The 24,981-nt window shown below is 55.5% G+C and overlaps 1 protein-coding gene across 6 annotated transcripts in view; it reads right to left on the bottom strand.

The window, feature by feature from the left end:
• Grm4 (glutamate metabotropic receptor 4) overlaps positions 1 to 22,632 on the bottom strand; it is a 95,193-nt gene extending 72,561 nt beyond the window's left edge. For 4 of the 6 annotated variants that reach the window (XM_008840140.1, XM_008840141.1, XM_008840145.1 and 1 more), the window contains exons 1-2: positions 22,560 to 22,632; positions 12,236 to 13,110 (exon numbers count right to left, since the gene is read on the bottom strand). In XM_008840140.1, coding sequence (XP_008838362.1) covers positions 12,236 to 12,793 — 558 coding nt within the window. In that variant the 5' untranslated portion in view covers positions 12,794 to 13,110; positions 22,560 to 22,632. The remainder of the gene's footprint in view (positions 1 to 12,235; positions 13,111 to 22,559) is intronic. The other 2 variants (XM_008840142.1, XM_008840143.1) reach the window with 1 other exon arrangement.
• Between the last annotated feature and the right edge of the window lie 2,349 nt (positions 22,633 to 24,981).

The raw sequence follows: 24,981 nt of genomic DNA, 5'->3' as shown, positions 1-24,981 counted from the left end.
CTGAACCTCCATGTTCTTGTCTGTAAAATGGGGTCACTGTCTTGATGACTCTGTAAGGTTATATGGGATGCTCTAGAAGTGACCATAAAGGCTGGGAATGTGGCTCTATTGGTAGAGAGCTTAGCCGGCATGCACAGGTCCTGAGTTGACCCCTAGCACCACATGAACTGGGTATGCCGGAACACGCCTGAGGTCCTAGCACTTGGGAGATGAAAGCAGGAGGAGCAGATTTGAGCTATCCTTAGCTAAATTAAGCCAGCTCCGTCCAGCCTGGGATACATGAGACCCTGCCTCAAAACACAGAAAATAAAAATAGAAGTTACAGCGAAAACAAGTACGTGAACTCTGGGGAGTGACACTGAGTTCCTGTTTCCTATTCTCCCCAAGGCCCTACGTCGGCACAGATGCCGGCACCAACAGCCAGCAGAAAGGCCTGAACCCAGGGGCCACGGTCAGGCTGAACCCCCAGGGGCACATCAAATCTGTGTGCTGTGCCTGAGCCTGGGGGCACCCCTGTATGGCAGCTAACACAAGGCTTAGAGGTAGAAGAACCTCAAAGCATTTACAAAGGAGGCCAACCTCCCAGAAGGCACTAGGCCTCCCCATCTGCCCTGCATGCCACGGAGCTGCACAGGGTTGAATGAAGCACCTGCTACCCACATCCAGAGTCTCTGCACCCAGTTTCTTCCGGAAACAGACAAGCTTTTCCAGGCTGATGCTGCCATGCAAATGTTTCACACTCTTTGGATCCTATGGGATCCACAAGAAACACAGCCTGCTTCGGGCTGCAGAGGCCAGGTCAAGGTCAGCCACAGAACACCCACAGAAGTGCCCTGTCTGGCTGGACACAGAGCCGGGGGCCTGCCACAGGTCATTACCCAGTCTAGCCCATGCCCTGAAGGAGCTGCCTGGGCACAGCAGGTGAGACAGAACCCTCCAGCGCACATGAGAGAGACTTAGCTCAGAGGGGCCAAGAGGCAGGGAATGTCACACTGCCACAGAGAGAAAAGGGCCTGGCACACCCCACCGAGCATTTCCCAGGAAGCACACAGGCAGAGGGACATGTGTGTACCCAACCCCTCCAGCTATAGCTGTAGAGAAGGTCTCCTGACAGTCTCCCAGGAGTGCCTGAGACCTCTGCGCATGGGCCCCTGGGGTAGCCTCTCCTGGGGGACCTCAACATTAAACAACAGAAGCATGTCAGGCATTCAAACGCTAACGCCACCATTTAAGAGAAAGTCAGGCCCAGGTGCTGTGAGTTCCCCAGTTGCTGGATAAAGAACGTCTTTTCAGGAGACCCTCTAGGCTCCCCCAAGTAGCCTGGGATGCCTCAGAGGGAAGTGGAACCAGAAGCCAGTGGAGCTCTGGGCAGGACGCAGGACCAAGAATATGATAGGCTAGATCCTGGGCAGAGGGGATGGAGTAGAAGGTGAGGGCTTCCAGTTCCTCTTGCTGGGTTTGTTGCTACTTCCCTAATTGATTCTGTGTCTGAGTCCCCAGGACACTCAGGGCCATCTTAGAAAAGCCACTTAAGCAATTTAAAATAATCAAAGCACTTACAAGGCACTCAACATATCTTTACACTTCAGACTCCCGTGAGTCCCTTGGCTTTGCCATCAGGAGACATTCCTGCAGGGATGGGGGTGCCTGTCATGCCCCTGTTCCCCACAAATTGTCACCTCCTTTGGCATTGCTGCCACCAGAACCCTGAGCCAAGCAGCCCCCTCTCCAAGGCAGGAGAGTCAAGCTCCACACATGGGAACTTGCTGCGACCTCCAGGCCTCATGCTCGCTGTCCCCTCCCCAATGCTCCCTTAACAACCAGGGCCATCAGTCATTGTGGACTTCTGACACTGTGGCTGTGTCTCACAGGTAAAGACAATCAGGCTCAGCAAGATCCAATGGGATCCCCAAACTAGAAAGTGGCAGTGCCCAGCAAGGGACTCTTGGTGGGATAATCCAAGTCCAAAAACCCCTGGTCATGCAGGAAAACGAGTAAATTAATTCACCGAGGCAGAGACACCCCCTTCTTGGAACACTATGCACCCAAGATAAAAGGAAAGACGCCATGGGCAACGAGGCATGAGCAAAAATGCAGAATGCAAACAGTAAAATCTCATATCAGGCTTAAGCCAAATGTTATTTGTAGGTAGGGTTTCTTTTTTTTTCTTTTTTTTTTTTTCTTTTTTGTCTTTTTGAGATGGGTCTCCCTGTATCTCCAGCTGACCTAGAACTGGCTAGGTAGGCCAGGCCAGAGATCCACCTGTCTCTGTCTCTCAAGCTCTGAGATTAAAGGCATGCACCACCACGTCTGGCAATTTATTTCTATTCTAAGTGTTTTGCTTGTGTGTGTGTGGAAGAACTCTACATGCCTGCAATGCCTGTAGAGGCCAGAAGAGGGTGGAGGACTTAAGAATGGTTGTTAGCCACCATGTGGGTGCTGGGAACTGAACCCAGGTCCTCTGCAAGAGCAGCCAGTGCTCTTAACCTCTGAGCCATCACTCCAGCCCCTGTAGGTATGTTTCTTAAAGTGCATGAGAATTAAAAGAATTTTAGATGACAAATTCAGCAAAGAGCAGCAGGTGGGGTAGAGAAGAAAAAGACGGCACCCTACAGTCTTGGTTGTTAAAGCAAAAACAAATTTGGGTGCTGCTACAATGGGATATTAACATGTGACCAGGTGGGAGGTGCAGGGAGTCCAGTACACTTTGCTCTGTAACCTCCAAATACTTGAGTTCATTCATAGAAATACATGCAGAGACTGGAGTGTGGCTTAGAATCTAAGCTCAATGTGCAAGAGGCCCGGGGCCGCCCCAGCACCAAAGCATCATCTTGTTGAAAGCTTCCACCAGCAAGATGGCCCAACGGGCTTAAAGCGCTTGCCACCAAGTCTGTTGACCTGAGTTCAATCCCCAGGACCCACATGCTAGGAGGAGAAAACCAACTCCTGAGAGCTGTCCTCTGACTGCCACAAGTACACCATGGTACCTACACACCCAGAAACACACATACACATACACACACACACACACACACACACACACACACACCATAAACATAAAAATAAAAATAGGAACTGAAGAGGTGGCTCAGAGGTAGAGTACTTGCTGCTCTGGCAGAGGACCTGGGTTTAATTTCCAGTACCTACATAATGGCTAACAACCGTCCATAACGCCATTCCAGGAGATCCAACCTCTTTTGGCTTCTGTGGGTACCAGGCATGCACATGGTGCACTTACATACATGCAAGCAAAACACTAATACACATAAAATAAATTTTATAAGAGCAAGAAAGACAGAGTCCTTCAAGGGAGACCCATCACTGATTTTCAACAGTTAAAGGCCAGTTGTGGGTGCCCCCCCCACCATATTCTCCTAAACTTGGAGTGTGGCCTGGCCAGGGTCTGTCATGTGGGGGGAAGTCTCACCCTCTCCCCTGCCTCTGGTTGCTGACAACTTCTAGAAGCTGACCTGGGAACTGTAAAAGGCAGCACTAAACACCAACACCCTATCCTGTCCTAGGTCCTGGCAGAGGTTAGTGCTACACCCACAGATCATAGCCCTGGGGGGCAGGAGGAGGTAGATGCTGTTTTTGCAACTGCCACGGGGGGCCCATTAGAGCCCCTCACTCTCCCCTAGGGAAGAAGTCCTGGGGAGGCAGGACTGTTTGGCTGTGATGGGCTTCAAATCTCCCCATGACCTTGGGGATGGCTGCAGTGTGGGTCACAGCTGTCACAGGCCTGTCGCAACCCTCTGTGCACCTGAGCTAGACCAGGGTGAGCAGAGCACAGCATCTGCCCTCAGTCAATCCCCAAAGGGAAACTGAGGCCTGGAAAGGACTGAGCTCTGTGAACTAGGGAAGGAAAGGGGAGAGGAGAAGCACAGAGCCTAGCAAGGCTGCTGCCTACCTTTGGATACTGCCACTTCCTGTGAACCTGGGTACCGGGTGCTGGACTGTTCCTTCCCACTGTTCCATCAGACCCACTGCCCGTCTCAACACAGAGTCCCAGAAACTGGATTCAGATTGGGTAGCAGAGTCAGGACTGGACCCAGACTACCATTTCCTTTTCTGGAACAGATTCATGCCAGTCAGCCCAACCTGTCTCCCTCATCCCCTGGAAAATAAAGATGCCGCCAACCTCATCCCCACCCACAGCCAGGAAATCCCGAGAGGCACCAGCACCTGCCTGAGGAACTTTCTGGAGCTATGGTGATGGTGGGATGTTCTAAATCACAAGAGAGGGTCCAAATGTGTCAGGGGCCCACCAGGAAAAGCTTGGAACTGAGCTGTTGAAGGCTATAATGAAGGAGGGGTGATGGCAGGAGTGGGCTTGAGGCCCGGCAAGAAGCAGGTGGGCTCAGTAGCTGGTTTTGGTCCCTTTCTTGACCACAGAGTCTGTCTCACAACACCAGAGAGCCCTAGCCAGACTCAGAGAGAAGAACCCAAAAGGGAAAGAAAGAAGGGAGCAGAGGCTACCAGTCAGAATGAGGCAGGTAGTTAGGGACGGACAGACAGACAGACAGACAGACAGACAGACAGAAAAGGAGGTGTGAAGCTAAAGGAGCCCCTGCCCCTCCTGCAATGGGGCTTGGGGACACAACTCCCAGATAACCTTGGAACCCAGAGCAAGCATCTCCCTCACCCTGCCCAGCCCTGAGCCGACGCACAAGGAAGGTCAACTGGACTATTAAGTGGAATTGGCTTTCTTTTCCTTTCCAATATGTGTGGGTCATAAAAATGTTAGTTTAATAAGTTGAGGGACCCAGAAAGTTCACAGCTCGTTAGAGGGGAGGCAGAGGAGGGCAGTAGGCTCCACCCTGCAGACCTAGACCCATCTTACCAGCCTGTCACCTAGTCCACACTGTCCCAAGCCTGCCTGCTCCTTTGATCTGCCTACCTGTCTCTCTCTAGCCAGGCCATGGGGCATGGGGGAGCCATCAAGCAGGGCTGCCCGATCCTGTCCCCTACCATGCTGGGGAGGTAAGTGTGTCAAGAAAGTTCTAGTGGGTTGAATTGGGCCTTGAAGATTCCAGCTGCCCATCAGCTAGCAAAAAGGGCATCCCAGAAGGAAGCAGGCAACGGTCAAGGCAGGTTTTGGAAAGCACAGAGCTCGATCAACTAAGGAGCTGGGGTTACAGACTACACAGTCTGAGTCCCTCAGTTACAGAGACAGCAGCCAGCTCACCCAAGGCTGCGTACAGAGCAAACTGCCTAGCTAGTCCATGAATGCAGGTCCCAACTATGGGAGGCCTCAAAGCCTTCCCCAAGCCTCTATCCCCTCACAGGGTCAGCCACAGTGGGAAGGACTGCAGGGTCCTAGATCAGCAGGGACCTCACAACACTGAGCAGTCATCCTTATGCTAAGCCCACCCTTCTGACCCCAAGCTCTCATCCTTTCTTCCTTTGAGATCTGTCAGCAGGAGAACAGGATTGAATCACCGAGTCCATATCCCACCCCACTGAGCCCTCATTGAGCTCTCATAGGTACCCTGAACTGGACACAGGCCTCTACCCTGTTATAGCCAGGAGGCATCCACATTGTGCAGCCAATATCTTCCATTACTGTCTCCAGAATCTGGACCATACTCCTCCACAACCAACAGCCTGGACACTTCCTACATCCCCACTCAGCAGCCCTCATAGCGCCCCACCAGGCAATACCACAGGTATCCCATCTTACAAAAAAAGAAAGTGAGGGACAGAGATGCCTCCTGTCCAGGCATTAGTGGCACAGCAGGTTGGCTGGTGGCTTCCCAGGGACCACTTACTCACTTACCAGGTGAGGGGACTGAGTTTTTAAGAGGCCCAGAGACCTGCCCAGGGTCACCAGACACCTCTGCAGCATGAAGGAGTAGGTGTGGGTTTTGGAGGCTCCTTAGTCCTCATTCCTTGCTCTGGGGTGTCTTGGGTCATCCTCCCTCAAGTCAGAAGCCCCAGGCCCTTTGCACTTACTGTTCCCACTCCTAGAACACTCTGTCAGGCACCTCCCTCCATTCAGATGCCCACAGAAAAGTCCCCTCTCAAAAAAGCCATCCCCTGCCCAAGCTGCTTCCTTACTTTGTTCTTGACCACGATCACACTGACCCTGACATTATGCATTCGTGACTCACATTTTTCTGCTTCTTGGAGCAGTGTGCTCACCTGGGGTGCCCTCGGAACCACCCAGGGAGCCCAGGTCCTATCTCAAATCATGAATGCTCAAGTCCTGGGTACCAAGTGACACCAATGCTCAACAAAGGGGAGACAAAGACATGTGACAGGCATGATAGCACAGATGCGGTGCAGATACAGGCATGGCTTACATATGGGTAAACTGAGGCCAGCTGGCAGAGAGGGAACCTTTGCCCCTAGAGTGGGCCTCACGCTGCCACCCTGGCGCTGAGAGCTCCCCACCTGGGCTCCAAGGCTCCCCCAGGTCCTCTTTAGGGGCCTTATCCTTCCTTCTCCCCTGCCAAACTGACCCAGGGCACATGGGAGCTGAAGCCCAGGCTGTTCAGTTTCTAGACCTCTCATAGCACCAGAGGCTCCAGGGGGAAGCTACTGCCCATGGGACCCAGGGACCAACAAGGTCACAATCCTGCCAGCTGGTGTGTCAGCTCAGACCCTCGCCCAGGGCCTCTGCCCTCCAGAGACCAGAAATGGAGCGTCTGCTAGATGCAGAGCGGCTGCACTGTATCATCAGGTATCGATCCAGTGGAGCAAAGATTCTGGGACACACACACACACACACACACACACACACACACACACACACAAACCCTGCCCCCTCCCCCCAGCCCGCATGGCCCAGGCCCCAGGGCAAGAAGGGTTTATCCAGAGTACAGAAGAGGACTCTGAATCCCTCAGGCTACAGCTCCAATGCCACTTCCCCTACACTCTGACCTAGAGATTTCCCTTCCCAAGCTCCTCCCCCCGCCCGGACCCCCAGAGGCCTGGGGGTGAGAAAGTACCACCCACTGAAATGGCAGAGAAAGAACAGGCAACAGTCCTCAACATGACCTGCCCTGCACCTTGCCCTCTCCTGCCACGCCCCCTGTGGCCTCCAACTATTTTAAAGTTCCAGGCACATTCAACCTTTTAATATTGTAACATCATTTTATTATGGTGTGTGTGTGTGTGTGTGTGTGTGTGTGTGTGTGTGTGTACCCAACATGAGTACAGGTGCCCACAAAAGCCAGAAGAGGGTACCAGATCCCCTGGAGCTGGAGCTGGAGTTACATGTGATTATAAGCTGGGTGTTAGAAACTGAACTTAGGTCCTCTGAAGCAGCAAGTGCTCTTACCAGTTGAGTCATCTCTCCAACCCCTCATAATGTTTTAAGTAAGTTTATGAGTTTGTGTTGAGCTGTATTCATAGCTATCCTGAGGTACATGCAGCCCATAAGCTTTGAGCTAGGCATGCCTAGACCTTAAAGGCTTTGTATAGTTCATGGACCATACACACAGGAGCAGGCCAGATATGGAAGGGGGGCCCTAGGCAAATTGGAAGAAGGACAGGTCTGAAGGTGAAGAGCCTGATGATGCAGCTGTGAGGGGTTTCAGGAAGAGAAAGGACAGGAAGTGAGGTCAGACCACAGGGAGCTGAAGGGCTGCAGGACAAAGACCCAGCTTCAGAGTTGGGGAGAAGATTCCAGACATTGGGGGGACAACAGGTGCAAAAGCCCTGGGGTTGAAAAGCAGCTTGAGGGCGGGGCGTGGTGGCCCACGCCTTTAATCCCAGCACTCCAGAGGCAGAGGCAGGCAGATCTCTGTGAGTTCAAGGCCAGCCTGGTCTATATAGTGAGTTCCAGGACAGCTGGGGCTACAGGGAGAACCTGTCTCAAAAAGACCAAAAAAAAAAAGAAAAAAGAAAAGAAAAGAGAAGAAAAACAGCTTGATATCCTCAAGGAACATGAAGGCTGGTATGGGGTACACACCTAGAGAAAGGGATGTGGATGGGGGCGTCCGACAGCGTAGGCCACCAGCTAGGTGGGGACTGACATTGCCAAGCACAGTGGGAAGTCAATACAAGGCTTAAGTAGCCAGGACAGCAGATTCAATTTGATGTTTTGTTTTTTCAAATATTTTATTATTTTTATTTTATGTGTATGAGTGTATTGCCTGCATGTATGTGAGTGCGCCTGTGTCGTGCATGCCGCAGAGGTCAGAAGAGGGCTTCAAATTCCTGGAACTGGATATTGCCTGCATGTATGTAAGAGCACCCATGTCATGCAATGCCATGGAGGTCAGAAGAGGGGCTTCAAATTCCCCTGGAACTGGAGTTAAGGATGGTTCATAGCCACCATGTGGGTGCTGGGAATCGAACCCGGGTCCTCTGCAAGAGCAGTCAGTGCTCTTAACTGCTGAGCCATCTCTCCAGCCCCTTCGATTTGAATTTTAGAAAGATGGTTCTAGGTGCTGGGGATGGAGCTCAGTTGACAGAGTACTTGCCTAGCAAGCAGAAAGTCCAGCGTTCCAGCCCCCCGCCCGCCTCCCTCTGCACAGCATAAACTCGTTGTGGTGCTGCATGCCTTCAATCCCAGTACTCAGGAGACAGAGACAGAAGAACCAGAAGTTCCAAGTCAGCCTCAGCCTTACCTCCTGTTGAAGGGACAGCCTAGGCTACAAGAGGTCTTGTTGGGAGGGAAGGAGAATAGGAGGGAGGGAGGGAAAGAAAGATGGTTCCAAGCACTGAGCAGACTGAGGACCCTCACTGCCAGGCTGGGGCAGCTCGGAGGTCTCTTCCTCCCCCGACAGAGCCCAGCAAGAACACTGTCACACTACCCACGGTGACGCAGGCTGCTCAGTCAACACTCTGAGCACGGAGCCCTCACAGGAAGATGAGAGAGAGAGACCTGGCAGATGGCGGGAACTCTCCAGGATCAGCCTCAAAGGTCACCGTCTGTCGCAGCAGCCCGTCTGATCGGAGCTCTTCTGCATCGGTGGAGAATCTCACACTGACTTAAGGCCCAGCTCCAAGCTGGGCAGGACATTTCCTGAAGGCTGACTGTGTGCCAGGCATCATGCTGGTCTTGCTCATACCCTAACTCCTAACCCCCACCACCACCTGGTCAGGGAGGTTGGGGGCCACTGTCATCTGCATGTTACAAACTAAGACACTGAGGCCAGGCAAGGTTGACCAGTGTGCTGAGGCGGTCTGTCCTAGGCTGTCTGGCTATAGAGTACAAGTTCACCAACCACACTGGACGGCCTCACCTTTGCCAGACCTCAGCTCTCTCCCATGTAAAACAGTCTGACTTCCTTACAGGTGCTCAGGGTAAACGAAAAAAACAAAACTGGTTCCTCTCAGGAGCCGGTACTCTGTTCCTCCCCCTCCCAGCAACAGCTGTTCTCAAGAAAAGATCCTATTGGCTCATTCACACTCTGGTGTCAATGACTGATATAGTAAGTGGGGGTCAAGTAACTCTGGAGGGCCTGACAGAGCTATCCCCACAACACGGCAGGTATGGCCACATCCTCAGGGATTGGGCACCTGACAAGGAATCCTTCAAACCCTTTTCTGGGAGAACAGGCCAAGCTGAAGCTGAAGAAGCAGAAAGTGAGGGATAGACGCTGTCAGGCCCTTGGATTCCCAGAGACCTGCTCCCCAAGAAGGCCTGAGTCCACGTCCACTTTCCACCCAATTTTTGTGAGCTGGTTGTTAACAGGACACACAAGCAGCCCAGCTGTGCTCCACGTCTCGGACCAGGAACCAGTCCCTTGCAGTTATGATGTACAACCAGGTCCTGACTGCACCCCATTAGCACCTTCCAGGCAGGCTATCCACTTGGGGTGTTCTCCAGCATACATTTCCTGGAGGGGCCACCAGAACCCTGCTCAGGAGGAAGGAAAGTGGTGGTCACAGTGGCAAAGCCCAGCCCCCTTGCCAGAGTGTCTCTATCAGGACCAAGGGGATGGAGACAGGCAGTGCCCACCTAGGGGAAGATGCCTGCCAGGCCCCAGTGCCACCTCCCCTCAGCTCCTGCCCCACCCTCCCCTAAGAAATTCAACTTTCTTGCCTCTGTAAATGGTTTTTGAGTTTCTCACCCAGCCTCTCATTTCTACCAGTTTAATTATTGAGGAGGCCTCTCATCACCAGTCTGGACCATTAACACTGCTGAAAGGGACCTGGGGAGCACAGACCACAGCCATCTGGCTGAGCTCCCCTACCCCTTCTCCTTAGCAGTCCCCCTGTCAGGACCTCCCTTCTCTCTCCCCAGGCTCCCAGGCTCCCACCCTGAGATACACCAACACCTGCGACCCTAAGAGGGACAGACCAAACAGCCAGGCCCATTCACATCTGACCAGGACAAGGAGTCCCTGAGCCCCAGCCCCCTCATACCTAACCACCCCATCTTTGGGGAGAATAGCACAGAAGTCACAGCCTCCTTGTGGAGTGGGCCCTAAGTACCTTGTCCCCCAAATATCCACATTCCTGTAAATATACTTTGAAACCTGATACCCAGATGGGCTATGCTGTGAGTTTCTGCAGGTCAGGGGGCCAGTGCCCTGACGCAAGGGTCCTCCTCCCTATATCCTGGGCACTGGGAGGGCCCTTCACCGAAGCTAGGCCTCTTGAGTTCTGAGCAAAGAGCCCCAAGGTTCCATGCAACCCACAGGTGAGAAAGCCACTGCCACACCTGCAGTGAGCCTTCCTGAGGCGTGGGAGCTAAACCGGTCTCAATGGGAGCCCGGAGCAGGTCCCATCTGCTGGGTGGTCCAGGTCCTCCCCAGCCTGGCTGGGCCTGGCTGATTCACTGGGGCAGGCCAGGAACAATTAGGCCCAGCATCCCCACAGTCCCCTCCTCTTCACGAGGCTAGCACTGTGGGGGGACCCAACCAAGCTGCTCGCTCTAAGCAGTCCTCCAAGAAGCCCTGAAATGGTCAGGGCAGCACAGTCCCCAGGGACCATTTGAAATGCCCACTGCAGGAACAGCATTTTCTTTGAGGTTCCTGCTGGTCCAACACCCAAATCAAGTAAAACGAACAGCTGGGGGGGGCGGGGGGGAGGCTGTCCTCAGAACCACAAGGCACAGTGGGATGGATGCACACGAAAACACACACACACACAAACACACACATTCTTGATGGCTGCACGTGCAGGCAGGGTGTATGTACTCTCCTACCCCATTGGTCGAGGATCCTCTCCTCCACTCATCCCCTGACCGCAGCCTCCTAGAGGCACCCCCCCAAGTCCTGATGCATCCTGGGAATTGGGCAAATGAGCCCCAGGTGAGAGGGATCCGCCTCTGCTCTTCCTGGAGTGGTACCAGTAGCTTCTCCCAGGCCTCAGCCAGCTCTGGAGACCAGAGAGCCCCAGAGGTCAGAGTCAGAGGGAAGAGGGAGGACCAGCGGCCTCTTCTGGTGCCCTCCTCTTCCAGTCTCTCTTCCACAAGCACAGTGCAAACAAGGCAGGCTCAGGGAAAGAGGAGCCGGTGCATAATTATTGGTAAAATGCTCGTAACGTTTTTTTCCTTCTCCCTGGTAGCTTTCAGTTGTTTTAGCAGCTTAGCGAAGCACTTGGCTCCAATTGAATTGCAAATCAGCAGCTCTGGCCCCAGGAAGAGAGGAAAGGAGGCAGAGGAGGGGGCAGGGCAGGGCTCCGGAGGGAAAGGGAGGCAGTGGAGGGGGCAGGGCGGGGCTCTGGAGGGAGAAGAGGGGAGGGCAAGAAGGAGGCAGGGGCTAGGTTCAGAGCTCAAGGCTGGAGGCCCAGGCCTGCTCCCACCGGGCCTGTCCACCTTCCCCTCGGTACGCTCCTGGGTCCACAGCCCTACCCCATCCCAAAACCAGGTTGCTGTTCTCCAGCTGGACCCAAAGGAGGGCCTCCAGGGGCTTCCTCAACTACCCAGAAGAAAAACACACCTTTCTTGGGAATTCCAATTATTTGAGAACAGTGTCAAAACAAAAGCCTTGCTTTTCTCCCTGGCAACTCCAACACTGCTGTCTCTGCCCTTCCATCCATCCATCTGCCTGCCTGTCTGTCTGTCTGCCTGTCTGTCTGTCTCTCCTCTCTGACGTTCTTTTGCACTTTTGCCTCCTCCAGGTTCAGGGTCCAAGGGAAAAGTGGAAGCAGGCGCCACTGCCTCAGCACCATGGTCAGCACCCAGACCAGGTCCCCAGGTACCACCCTCACCGTCTCTGCCCATGTTCCCACCACAGGACCAGGCACCAGGGCCTGAGAGCCGCCCTATTCACACACTCTACCATGGAGGACAGGAGCCACCAGTCAGGAACCAGGGGTCCACAAAGGCACTAACCTTGAAGAGGCGGAGGATGTTGGCAACCATAATGGAGACAGAGCTCCCAGAAGCTCCAATAACACCCACCACACGTTCCGGCTTGGTGATGATGGGTGGGCCACCACTGCCGCAGCGGACCTCTGTGCCGTCCTTCTCGATGAGCGCCTGCACAAAGGTCAGGGACTGCTCCAGGGCATGGGTGTCCCTGGAGCAGGTGTCCAGAATGCGGGCGCCCAGCGTGATGTTGGGCAGCAGGTCCGGATCATTGTTGATGCGGTCCAGAGCGAACAGCATGGCCTCCAGCCGATGAATGCCCTTCTCCTTCTTCAGCTCCCCGCAGGCCTTGCCCTCAGAGCCCCGGCCGTGCACAGGGAACAGGCCTCCCAGCGTGATGTCCCCATCAATTCGGATGGAATTCATGTGGGGGTGACCCTTGGGCTTCCCCAGGGATGAAGGCACCCAGGGGCCATAAAGGCTGAGGATCAGGCAGAGGGGCAGTCGGGCCCACCACCAGCCCCGGCCTCGCTTCCCAGGCATCTTGGAAAGGCCTAGAGACCCATGAACAACAGGCTGCATTCAGCCCTGGCAGGCTCTGGGCCCCATGGCCTGGGCACACATAAGTAGGACAGCTTCAGCAACAGGGTGACCGAGGATGGCCAGTGGGGTGGCCCATGCCACAACTCCCCCCTGTTCCTGGACACTTTGATGGTACTCAGAGGCCCACACAGGCCAAGACCACAGACCACAGCCAGTGGCCTGGGCTGCAGGAGGGTTTGGATCCTCGTTCCCACCACGGATTGCTGTATCTGGCTTTGGAAAGGGAAGCGTGCTCCTGGCCTGGCGTATCTTAGCATCAAAGAAAAAGAAAACAGCTCCGATCTTCTCCTACCAACCTGAGAAAGAAGAGAGAGAGAGAGAGAGAGAGAGAGAGAGAGAGAGAGAGAGAGATTATCAAACCTCAGCCTGAACAAGACATTAGCTATTCTGATCCCTCATCAGGAGCCTGGGAGATGGAGCTGGGAGGTTATCGCCAAAGACACCATAAATCTCCACTTGATTTCCGCGGCTGCGGCCCAGCTCCTGGGGAATGCAGCACTGGAGGCAGAAACTGGGTCACATTTGAAGACCTGCAGGGCCTGAGCTCACTACCCACAGAGGCCAGTACTCCCAGGGACAGCACAAAAGGCTGAGGAGGAATGGGCTCCTCAACATTACCCTCAGAAGCTTCAGCAGGACACCAATCCAGAGATGGGGAAACTGGGGCCCTGGGAGAGCACTGTGTTGTGAGTTCCACAAATACTTCAGCTCACAGCTGTGAACTTGAAACTCAACTGTTTGAGGGACTCAGGATCCAGGAGGTGAAGCTAGGACCGTGGGAGGAGAGCAGCCAGCCAGGAGCTATGATTCTCCTTAATGCTAGGAAGGAGCAGAGCTCTGGGGATTCAGAGAGTGAGGTGGTCCTCCACTTCCACACGTTCACCCCAGCCACACAAGTGCTTGGAGCAGGGGGCAAAGCCAGCATCCCCTGCCTGTCCCCCTCTCTTCCTCCTTTTGTCTCCCTCCAACTCTCTACAGGGCTTGGGTTGCGGCCGGAGTCGGTGCATATTGTCCCAATCATCGTCATTATTGTTGTTGTGATTAAATATTTATCTGCGGGAGTAGAGGAGAAAACACAGCTCTTCCTCATTCTCACAGCTAATTTGGGCTAATTTCCCCTGGGGTTCCAGTGTTCCTCCCCCCCCCAGCCTCCCCCTTGAAGCCAGCAGCCTCCCCGCTCCATTTCAGAGGTCACCCAGAGAATGGCTAGGAGCTGGGTCAGATGACACTCCCCTCAGGCCCCTTCTCCATGGGTTTGTCAAGTGAAGGCCAGATTACCATTTGACAACTCTGTCCCTCAGTTTCCCAGGCAGTTGGAAGAGGACCTGGGCTTTGGATTGAGAGCTCCCCCAGAGAAATGGTGTGCCTCTACTAAGGCCCAGCAAGGGTCTCACAATCATCCCTCCCCCAACTATTCCTCCCACTGAGGCCCCCAAAAAGAAAGAAGATGCCAGATCTGAGTCCAACCTCAGATCCTGGACTTCTCTGGACATGGGGACCTCACACGGTGTGTGTGTGTGTGTGTGTGTGTGTGTGTGTGTGTGTGTGCGTGTGTGTGTGTGTGTGTGTTGCTCTATCACTGAGGTACACCCCAGCCCTCCTCTCGTGTTCCATCTACATCAGCTCCTTCGCAGCCAGATAGCTTAGTGACTGATTCCACTTAGCCCCACTCTGCCAGTGAACTAGTAGCCCAGAGGCATCCCATAACTCTCCCAGAGTCACTCAGCAAATCAAGACACATCAAATCTAAAAGCAGAGCACAGAAGGACGCAGGAACTTAGGGCTGGGCACCAGGACCGGAGTCTTGGGCTAGACTTGAGACTACCTCTGCTCAGAGCGGTCACCCCTCATCCCTCATGTTGAAGGAGTCAACCAGATCACTTTCTGTGTGGCTGTAGGAAAGACCCAGTGGGGACACTGCTGTTCATACCATGAACTGACAGATAATTCAGGAGAGACTGCCCAATGCCCTGGCCGCCTCACTGCAGGGCCAGGCAGTCCCTTGGGCTTGCTGAGGTGTCACATAGAAGGGGTTGGCACTATGACAGAATGTGAGTTGTATCAGGGTGGGCTGGGGATGGGAGCCCAGATATAGCAGCTTCTGACAGAGGCCCTGCTCAGGCCTGTGGCCCCTCCTACAGGTCCACTGCCTACTTCTCCAGGAGGATAAGTTCAACACATCACACACTTGAGATGGTCAGGGCATGAGAGGAAGGAAGCCCAGAGAGGAGAAAGGCCAGAGCACACAGGACTGGAATCAGGAGCTCCAGCTAGCCAGATCCCCCACAAGGCCTCCCTCCTGGGTCTGGGTCCCAGCCTCTGGCCACAACGGGTCCCCCGCCCTCCAGGCAGGCCTGCCATTCCTGAGCGCCTCCTAAGAGCTGGGCAGACAGCACCTCCTTCAGCCTCCCCTCTGTCCTTTGATGCTGTAACAGGAACAAGGAAGGAGTAAAAATACCCCGAAAGGAGCCAGAGAACAGCTCTGGGGACGTCAGTCTCCACCTGCAGTGAGATGGGGGCTTCTTTGAAGTTCATTCCCCAGGCCCCAGACTCTCCACCCCGCCAACTAAAAATAGCCAGGGAAGCTCAAATGGGGCAGTGAGGGGTGCCTCTCCCCAGAACAGCTGCAGTCCAAGGTCTCCCTCCTCTTCCTCTTCCCTGCCCCACTGTTCCAGGCTCAGCCCTCCTCTGTCCCCTTACCCAGGGCCACAGGCTAGCACCAGAGGAGGAAGAGCAGAGGGGAGGGTGGGCATCACAGATCAACAGCTGAAAGATGTTTTCCAGAACATTCTAGAACAGCCAATAAGGATATAAGTGGTGCTTGGGATGGGCTGCAGTGTGGGAAGGATGGGGACCAATGGAGGGGCCACACTACCTGAAGGCAGTGTGATAGGGCTCAAGGACCTGTCTCAGGTCCTCACAAGCAGGTTCATCCTGCTCTTCTGACCTGAGTCCTTCCTGTCCAGGCATGGCCTAAGCCAGGAGGAACCACAGGCCACAGAACAACTGCCAGGCCAAGAGGACCACCAAGATTCACCAAAGCTACAGTGATTTTTCACTGAGCTGCTTTTGATTCTTCCAGAGCCAATGAAACAGAACAAAACCCAAACGCCAAAACAAAAGAAAGAAAAGAAAAAAAACAGGAATAACCTTTTGTACCTTGTTTACAGGGCTGGAGTGGCCACTGCCCTTGGCCCTATGATGGTTTTTCCCCAGGAGGGGTGTGGGCACTCGGGAACACCAGGCCCGCCCCCAGCAGGAGCAGGGAGAGCTGGTGAAGCCCAGGCCACATCCTCAGCTCTCCTGGACCTCCTCTGTACCTTCTGCTCAGTGGCCTGTCCATAACCTCTCCACCACTTTTCTGGGTACATTTATTCCCATCCAGTCCAGCCCAGGTGCTCAGACCTAGGGGCTATGAATGGCTCAGCAGGGGGTGCCCCTAAATCTCCTTAGCTGTGTAGATACCTCAACATTCACATTTCATACCCCAAATGGCAAAATGAGGGGGAACTGGAAGCCTCTTCCCTATTTACCTCAGCCCTTCTCTGCCCCACCCACCCCTTGAGGACCCCACTGCCCAGCAAAGATGCAGTTTGTTAGACAATCTCCTCCCAAAGGGGCAGGGACAGCACCCAGACCTGGGAAGCAGGTCACCCAAAGCTCCCCAACCTCACAGGTGCCCAGTGAGAAAGCTCACAACACACTGTCTGCCCGAGGCCAGCACTCCTGCTTGGCCTGGAACACAGCCTTCTATGTGGACAGCAGCGTCCGCCGTGTTCTCTGTGGCCTCTGCACCCTGAAGTCCCTGCCTTTCATGGTATGAAGCCTGGGTGCTATGAGGGGATGGTGGGGGCCTGTGTTCCTCACCAGATGGCCTCCTCTGTGTCTACAGGGCCTTCTAACCAAAAGGAGCAGCTCTAACAGTGCCACTTGAAGCAGGGGCTCAGGCTGTAAAAGGGATTGATGGACAGGGAAGAGGTATCTGGAATTTTCCACCACCAAGCCTGTGACCCCCAAGCTAGTCCAGCCTCATTCTAAATGGCAGACAGCTCTGGGTCTCTCAGCATCCTGCCTACAGCCTTGTTCTGAGAACAGAGGGCTCCATCGGGGTCCAGCTCTCACCAGTCCAGAATGGGAACCCATCAAGTTCTGAAACCCAGATTCTACTTGTAGGCCATCCTTCCTGGTTCTCTCAGAGTATAGACCTGATTCAAAGGTGACTGGTTCTCTGCAGGACAGAAAGCACTGGAGAAATGTGTGTGGAAAGAGAAAGAGTATGGGGATGGGATCTAGAACACACCCTGTGGCTGTTATTCCACCCTTCCAGAAGCAGCTGAGAGCCTCCTCCAGGAAGCCTGCCCAGACTATTCCAGTCCCTTGTAGCAAATATCCCAGGCCCCTCAGATGACCTGGGAACACATTAAGGGCCCATGTCTCCTCTTCATCTTCATCTCCCGTTCAAGGTTCATAACACACATAAAAAAGGGATGCTAAATGAATTACAGGCGAAGTCAGATCCCTGCCCTGAGTCAGCTGTGCTACCCCGCTGAGGCAGAGCCCAGGTCAGGGGCTTGCAGCATCTGCAGTCCACAGAGAAGGGATTCAGCCTTAAAACCAAATGCTTATGACCCTCATGTGTGATCAAGCACGGAATACAGTTTCTACTGCCAACCACAACCATTGAGCCACTCAGCGTGGCCTTCAAACGTGGGCTGTGCAATCACGGTCTGCTTCGCCCTGCACTGAAACAGACATACGAACCCATGTGTGCAGACATAACACACCCATGCCTGCAACTGGATAGCTGGGGGTGGGAGGCGGTGGGGCAGGTACCCAGAGGGCTTCTTTGGGAAGAGAGGACCATCAGAGAAGGCTTCTCTGAAGAGGTAACACTCAAACAGAAATTCAGAGCAGGAAAAGGGAGAGACTTGTGGATCTCCAGGAAAAGGCAAACCAAGGAAGAAGGAAACATAGGTGCAAAGGCCCTGGGCTCAGCATTCTCTTAAGGAACAGCAGGAGGCCAATGTGCCTGCAGGGCTGCAACAGTGGATGAGGGACTGCTGAGGACCACAGATAGTAACTGGCTAAGGCCAGATGCCCACCATGGAGACAGATAAGCCCCCACCATGGGGACTTTGGGTTCAATGACCAGGGACTCAACAAGAGAAATCTTAAGCCTAGAAGAGCAGCTACCTGTACAGGCCACAACTGCCTACATCAGCTGGAACAAGTCTCATCAACTTGTTCCATCTATCACCGATGCACAGGGCATCAGCCATCTATCCCATCGGTCCAACCCAGAAACACTTTGTGCTGTCCTCAGAGCTCCAAAGTTCACATTACCATGTCTCCTCCAACCTTCAGGCCCCATGTCCATGAGCCCTGACGTATCCTCCCCATCCCACCCCATCCCCAGCTTTCCAGCACAATCCCCCAGTGCACAAGTGTCTGGGTTCTGGCTGGCAGTACTGCCGTCTCATCTCGGCCACGACTCCCTCCAAATCCTGTCTTCTTAAACACAGCCAACAACCCCCAGCACTGCCCTGGAGTAGGCGTTTGACCTGCCCTTCCGCACAGCTATGGGCAAAACTATGGCAGAGGGTGGGACTCCCATCCCTAGGCCACACAGAGGCCATCCACCAGGAAGGTGCAGTGATGGCGACTCTATGACAGTGCCCACCAGGAGCTCCAGAATTCAGGTCGAGTCCCTGATCTTCATCTCTATATTTAAATCTTAAGACGGCTCTGTAGCTGGGGCAGGATTTAATTTTTTACTATTAGTCCTGCCCCAACAAGCAAGTCCAATGGCTGGTTTCTGTCACCTAAGGATGTGGGAAGGTATCCAGGGGACCCAGGATTCTAGCCCCCACACCTTGGCCCTGCCCGCTGGAGCAGCTGCTGAGTTGGCCTGGTCCCACAGCCATCACTCTCTCATCACAGTGACGGTAACTGTGCCTTCTCCAGGAGAGTTGTGGCTTAACTAGACCATGTCACTCGGGCTTAAAATGGTACAGGATGTCATTATGGGCCATCATTTCCCAATTACTGCAGATAATATCTACTTTAATTGAACGGGGTCCTGATAATGCCATTACGAACACATCACCCAATTCATTTAATATATGCATGTACACATACATTAACACCTGACTGTCACCATGAGACTGCTTGACAGCGAGGTTTATAATAAAACACATCGATGAGAGGGACCATCATTCATTTAAGGAGGGTGACTTTTATCATCTTCGAGGTGCTGGTTTCACCAAGAAGCCGACAGAACAGAGACAAGCTAGAATAGCCTCCCCTCTGCCTGTGTGCTCAAAGGGCTCGGAGTCCGTGGCAACTCAGAGCTGAGCCAGCCAGGAGCCAGAGTCGGATTCTCTAAGCAGGTTCCTCTTATGTCACTCCCTGTAGGAGTCACTCTGGCAGGGGCAAAAGATTCAGGGTGGCAAGCAAAAGGAGGCTTGCTGGGAATGAGAAGTCACAGACTTGGGAGGGAGAGAAGCCAGAGGGAGACAAAGGAGCAGAGAGCAAGGAGCAGGTAGGAGGGGACTGAGGAACAACTGGCACTTGACCAGCCCAAGGCAGCCACAACTCCCAGTTGGGGTGTGTGTAATATACCTATGCACACAAACAGGTTCAGGTGCACACACACACTTGTGTATGTGTGGAGAACAGAAGTAGACGTCAGGTATCTTTCTCAGTAACCCTCCCCCTTTTATTTTGTTCTGTTTTGTTTGAAACAGGGTTCCATTATGTAGCCCTGGCTAGCTGTTAACTTACTTTGTAGACCAGGCTGGCCTTAAACTCCCAGAGATCTGCCTGCCTCTGCCTTCTGAGTGCTGGGATTGAAGGTGTGTGCCACCATGTCCTGAAAATATTTTTTAGATTTTTGTATGTGTATGAGTGTTTTGCCTTCATGTTAGTGTACCACATGGATGCAGTGCATACAAAGGCCAGAAGAGGGTGTCAGATCCCCTGGAACTGAAGTTATGTGTCCATGTGAGCCACCATGTAGGTGCTGGGAACCAAATCTGGGTCTTCTGCAAGAGGAGCCAATGCTCTTGACCGTTAAGCCATCTCTCCAGTCTCTCCAGGTTTTGAGACAGGTCTCTCACTGAACAGAAAACTCGTTGATTAGACTAAGCTGGCTGGCTGGCCTGGGAGCTCCAAAGATCCACCTGTCTCTATCTCCCCAATTCTGGGACTACAGGTACACCACCATAAATGGCTTTCTTACATGGGTGCTGGGAACCCAAACTCTGGTCCTCTTGCTTCTGCTGCAAGCACTCTACTGACTGGACCACCTCCAGCCCCTCCTCAGTTTGTTTTTCTGCAGTCCCAGTTGACTAGGGCGGAGCTGACACTCATCAAAACAAGCTCTCAGTGGGAGCCGCAAGAAGTTGGTACTCCATCCAAGCAGCTCTGCTTCTCTCCCAGGTGGACCTGTTCAGCCTGCAGCCCTTCTGCCAGCCCTAGGAGCCTGGATGCCAGCTCCCCCACGCCTTCTCCAGGTGGCAGGCAGTGGCATTCCCCAGAAGCCAGCAAACCTTCCAGGGGCAGACAGCTGACAGGTCCAGCTGCCCGGTCTGCCAGTAGGCAAACCCACTGGAAATTTGGGTTCTGGGCTGAGAGGAGGAGGACAACAGGGGTGGGCAGATGCCTTGGGGTGGGTGGTAATTAGGGGCTGCTGCTCCATGCTTGTCTAGGGGCGAGGACATGCCTGTCAGCTATAATTACAAGGCTGTGTAGTCCATGGGTTCTGCTCTGTCTCTTCCTACCAGCTGTCCCCTGTGGTGGGGCAGGGATGGCCCAACAGCCCAAGGTTAGGCTGTGGACCCCTCAGGATGGGGATGAGGTACAGAGCCCTTCCAGGCCCTTCTGACACCACACACACACACACACTGTTCACTCACAGCCTGGCCACAGAGCTCCTGGAGACATCAAACCTCCAACAGAAGGAAGCTACCCACACCAGTCAGGGGAGGGGAGGAGCAACCTGCACTAGGCCAGAGGCCAGGAAAGCTGCTAGTTCCTGCCCTGCTCCTGGCTGTTCCTGCCTCCCACCTGCAGGCTCTGGACCTGTTCTCTCTGACCATGCCTGAAAATCTACCACACATGGAACATTGTTGTAGGTTGAACACCTCCAGCTTCTGGGTGGGGAGATCACTGCTGAGGGTACATCTCCCTGAGTGGTGAGAGGATGATAGCAGCTGAGGACAGTCACAGAAAGCAATAGCACCTATTTCCCAAGAGGGCAGGCATACAACGCAGGGCTGAGCTCAGAGGCTCCATTCCCAGGGGTCCCCACCCACGACTAGGATCTGACCAAGACTTGGGGGTGGGGTGTCTGGGAAGCAGTCCTCTGGGGAAAGGGGAGGGCTGACACCCTTGGTACCCTACAGCCTGCCCTGGAACAGTGATAGGGGCCTCTCAAGTGTCCCACACCAGTGTGCACACTCACCAGAAGTCTCCAGGCTCCTGTGGGAAGTTCTAAGCAACACAGGAAAACCCCAAGTTCTCAGCTCTTCACCAAAGTCCTGCCACCATGCACTGGGGACCCAGGCCTAGGGGAAAGTGGGCCAAGGCCAGGCCACCCAGAGGGCTCAGGGGTTGGAAGGAGAAGGGAGGCTTCCTTCCTCCCAGGGCTGATTGGATATCAGTCAGGCTGGGCTGCAGAAAAGCTCTATGAGACGAGGGTATTGAGGAGGTTAACTCTCTAAGCACTGCCTCCCTGCCTGTCCTAAGTCCCCATCCAGAAAGGGGGGGTGGTGTCTGTGACAGGTACACTCCGGAGCACACCCCGTGGCTTGGAGCACCCAGCCCTGCAAGTACAGCTCAGAGAGTGTCCCCCAAAGCCAGCTTTCTCCCTGGCCAGAGAGCAAGGGGAAGAAACGGGGCAACCCTCCAAAAAGGCTAGTCTGACTGTGAGGGTGTCGCTCTGGGCCTAGGGGCAGAGGGCGCTCGTCCTTCTGGCTCAGGACTCCCCGGCGCCTGCTGCTGCCACAGCTCGGCACAAACAGCCTGCAAGCGCGGGTGCGGGGGCGCCGGCGCACGGTCGGGCCTCTACCTCTGCCCCGCCCCCGCACGGGGAGGGGAGCTGCGCCCACGGGTGCGCGGGGAAGCCGACCCCGAAGCAGGAGGGACCTCCCGCGACACTCGCGCGCACAACAGAGCCCGCGGACACACACAGCCAGCCCGCTGAAGGGGCTGCGGCCAAGACGCTCGGTTCACCAGGGTCCCGGGGAGGGGACGGTCCCAGTAGTCCAGGAAGAGCCTGACCCCCAGGTTCCCCAGGCTGCGAAGAGACACCCCCAGACCTGCAGCGCCACCGCAAGCCGCGGCAGCTGCGGACGGGTGGCGAAGGTGGCACCCGGGCCAGCGTGATGCCCGGGAAAGGAGCCGCGGTGCGGGGCCGGCGACCGCGGGACAGAGGCGCACGCCCGGGCCAGCGCCCCCGCCACCCGGCCTCTCTAGAGAACGGGCGCGCGGGTGTTGCCACTCCCCACCGGGACTGGCGCCACCCCCTCCGTGAAGCCCAACACAGCACCCCACTCCACTTTCCCCCAGACCCGCAAAGAGCCGTGCCCCGTCCCCTCGGGGGCGTCGGAGGGGAGGCCCCAGCCCAGAAAGGAGCCCCTCTACCCGGGTCCCGAGCCCTCCTCCCGGAGCGCGGGAGCTCGCGGAAGACTCCTCCCCAGGCGCGAGGGTCCCCTCCGCCCGCGCCCCTCGGACCACTACTCACCACGCGCCAGGAGGTGGACGCAGCAGCGAGGGGTCGGCTGCTCCCCGGGAGCGCAGGGAGGCGGTGGCCGGCCTCCGGTCCTCGCGGTGCCCGGAGCCCCGGCCGCGGCGGGCGGTGCTGACGCTGCGGACCGAGCCCGGCACGAAGCCGCCCGGAGTCCTGGGCGCAGCGGGGATAAGCTGGCGGCCGAGCGGCCGGAGGCTCCGAGCGGCCACGGTGTTAAGCTGCTGCTCCCGGGGAGCAGGAGCCGGGAGCGGCGGCCGCGGTGGTGCTGCTGCTGATGCTGCTGATGCTGCTGATGCCAGCGGAGCCCAGCATGTGAGCCCGAGAGCGCAGGCGAGGCGGTGCGGGGCGCTGCATGCACCGAGGCTCGGGGCTGGGCAGCAGCGAGCGCAACCGGCCGGGGTGCGGGCACCTGGCGGCGCCGCGGCGGCAGCGGCAACGGCAGCGGCGGGGAGAAAATGAGAGCGAGCGAGAGAGCGCGCTGGAGAGCGAGCAGGAGAGAGCGAGCGAGGGACAGGGAGCGAGGCGGCGCGGGAGGGGCCCGAGCGCCGGGAGTGCAGGCCGAGGGCCGAGGGGGCCGCTCCGCTCCCGGCGCCCACGGCCCTGCAGCACCGCACGCGCGAGCCCAGCCCGCAAGTTTGCACGGCAAGTGCGGGCCAAAGGCGCGGAGCCTCCGACGGCCTTTTAAAGAGCTAGCGCCTGCTCCCCCCTCCCCGCCGCCCCGCGCGCGCACCTCCACCTCCGGAAGCCGGGACTCGCCACCCCTCCAACGCCAGCCCCGCCGGCTGCTCCCGCTTCCACCACACCGGCTCCCGGAAGCCTACTCTCCTACCCCCCCCAACCCCAGGTGCGCTCCAGCTCAACCCCCACTGCACCCCAAAGACACGGCAGAGACCACCTCCTCCTCACCCCCACAGGCCGAGGGTGTAGGAGCACAGCCTCCCGGACGCACACCCTGAAAAGTACAGCAGAACCCAGGGACACAGAGGGGCGCGCTGCTCTCCCACCCGGTGCGTCACTGGAAACCCCACCCGCAGGGCCTCTTCTCACAGCCGCGCACACGTGGCATAGGCCCCCCTGTGGCATGTTCATTTGCACGCTCCTGGTTCTAGCATGACAAGGGAGGAAACTGAGGCCCAGTGAGGTCTCACAGCCTGTGAGGAAGGGGATACTTTCTCCTAAGCCCCCAGCACCTCACACCCCACCCAAACTAAGACAGCAGTTCACCAACGAGCCCACAGGACACTGTAACAGGTGGCCTGCAGCTAGCCCCAAGGAGAATCCCTCAGCTGGAGAGGTTGGCAGCCAGCTCCCCTCCCAGGATAGGATGCCTTAAAGGCAAGCAGAGGAAGAAGCCAGAGGCAAGCCACGCAGTCCATTTTGGGGTGAGCATCTGGACTCAGACTGCAGAAGTGGTTTTAGGGAGAGTCATGGCATGTGACCATCCTTGTCCCAGGAAGGTGGTGAAGAGGGTTGGCTGAGCTGGGGAGGCTGGCCAGGGGACTCTGCTGCCTGGCTCACCTGCAGAGTGCCACCTGGTGTTCAGTGTGCCCAGGCCTGGGGCACCCAACCACCCAGACTGCTGGAACCTTTATTGACAGGAATGTCTGGAGGAGTCTGGGGAAAACAGAGACTGAGCTCATAGGGGTCTCTGTACTTGTCTTCCTCCAGGTCCCCTACCAGCCTATGTCCCCCTCCTCCAGCTCTCCACACTGTGCTGGCCAGAGCCACCGTCTGTTGACCATCTTTCATGTAGAGCCTGGCACCATGCCTGGACCACAGTGAGCTCAGGAGTGTTTGGTGAATGGATAACTGTTGGCAACCCATGTACTCTAGTTGCTGTCACATGTAATGACCCAAATACATGTCTCATTTACTCAGTCAGTTTGAAGTCTCTAATGGAAGGGCACAGATTGTTCATTCATGCTATGTGTGTGAAACTGACACCAGATCCTACTTCATTCACAGTACTGGGAACATACATTGGGCCACCAGGGATCCAGCCCTGGGCAGGGTCCCACCACCATTCCTACTTCAGCAGGAAGCCATTTAGAGACAGAATCAAAGACCTTGGAGTCCCATTACCAGCCAAGTGTGTGTGGTTCTCAGGGAACTCCCGTCAGTGGTTCAGTGGTTCCTGATGTCTGCTGTGTCCAGACCTGTCTTGGCGCTGTGGCTGAGCATCCCAAGGGCTGCACTGCATGGTCCAGCACCCAGGCACTTTGCACAAAGCCAGCAGAAAAAAAGAGTTGTATGCTCAGCACCGGCTGCCTCTTTGGGTGCCCATAAGTGGGAGTCGCTGCACTTCCTGTACAGAACATCCTTTGGTTGGTAGGATGGATAGATGGTGGATAAATGGGTAGATGATGGATAGGTAGATGGATGGATGAATGGATGGATGGATGATGGAGGGATGGTG

The sequence above is a fragment of the Nannospalax galili genome, unplaced genomic scaffold (genome assembly GCF_000622305.1).
Source record: "Nannospalax galili isolate Female #2095 unplaced genomic scaffold, S.galili_v1.0 scaffold538, whole genome shotgun sequence".
NCBI lineage: Eukaryota > Metazoa > Chordata > Mammalia > Rodentia > Spalacidae > Nannospalax > Nannospalax galili.
This window is presented reverse-complemented; position numbering and strand designations above follow the sequence as displayed.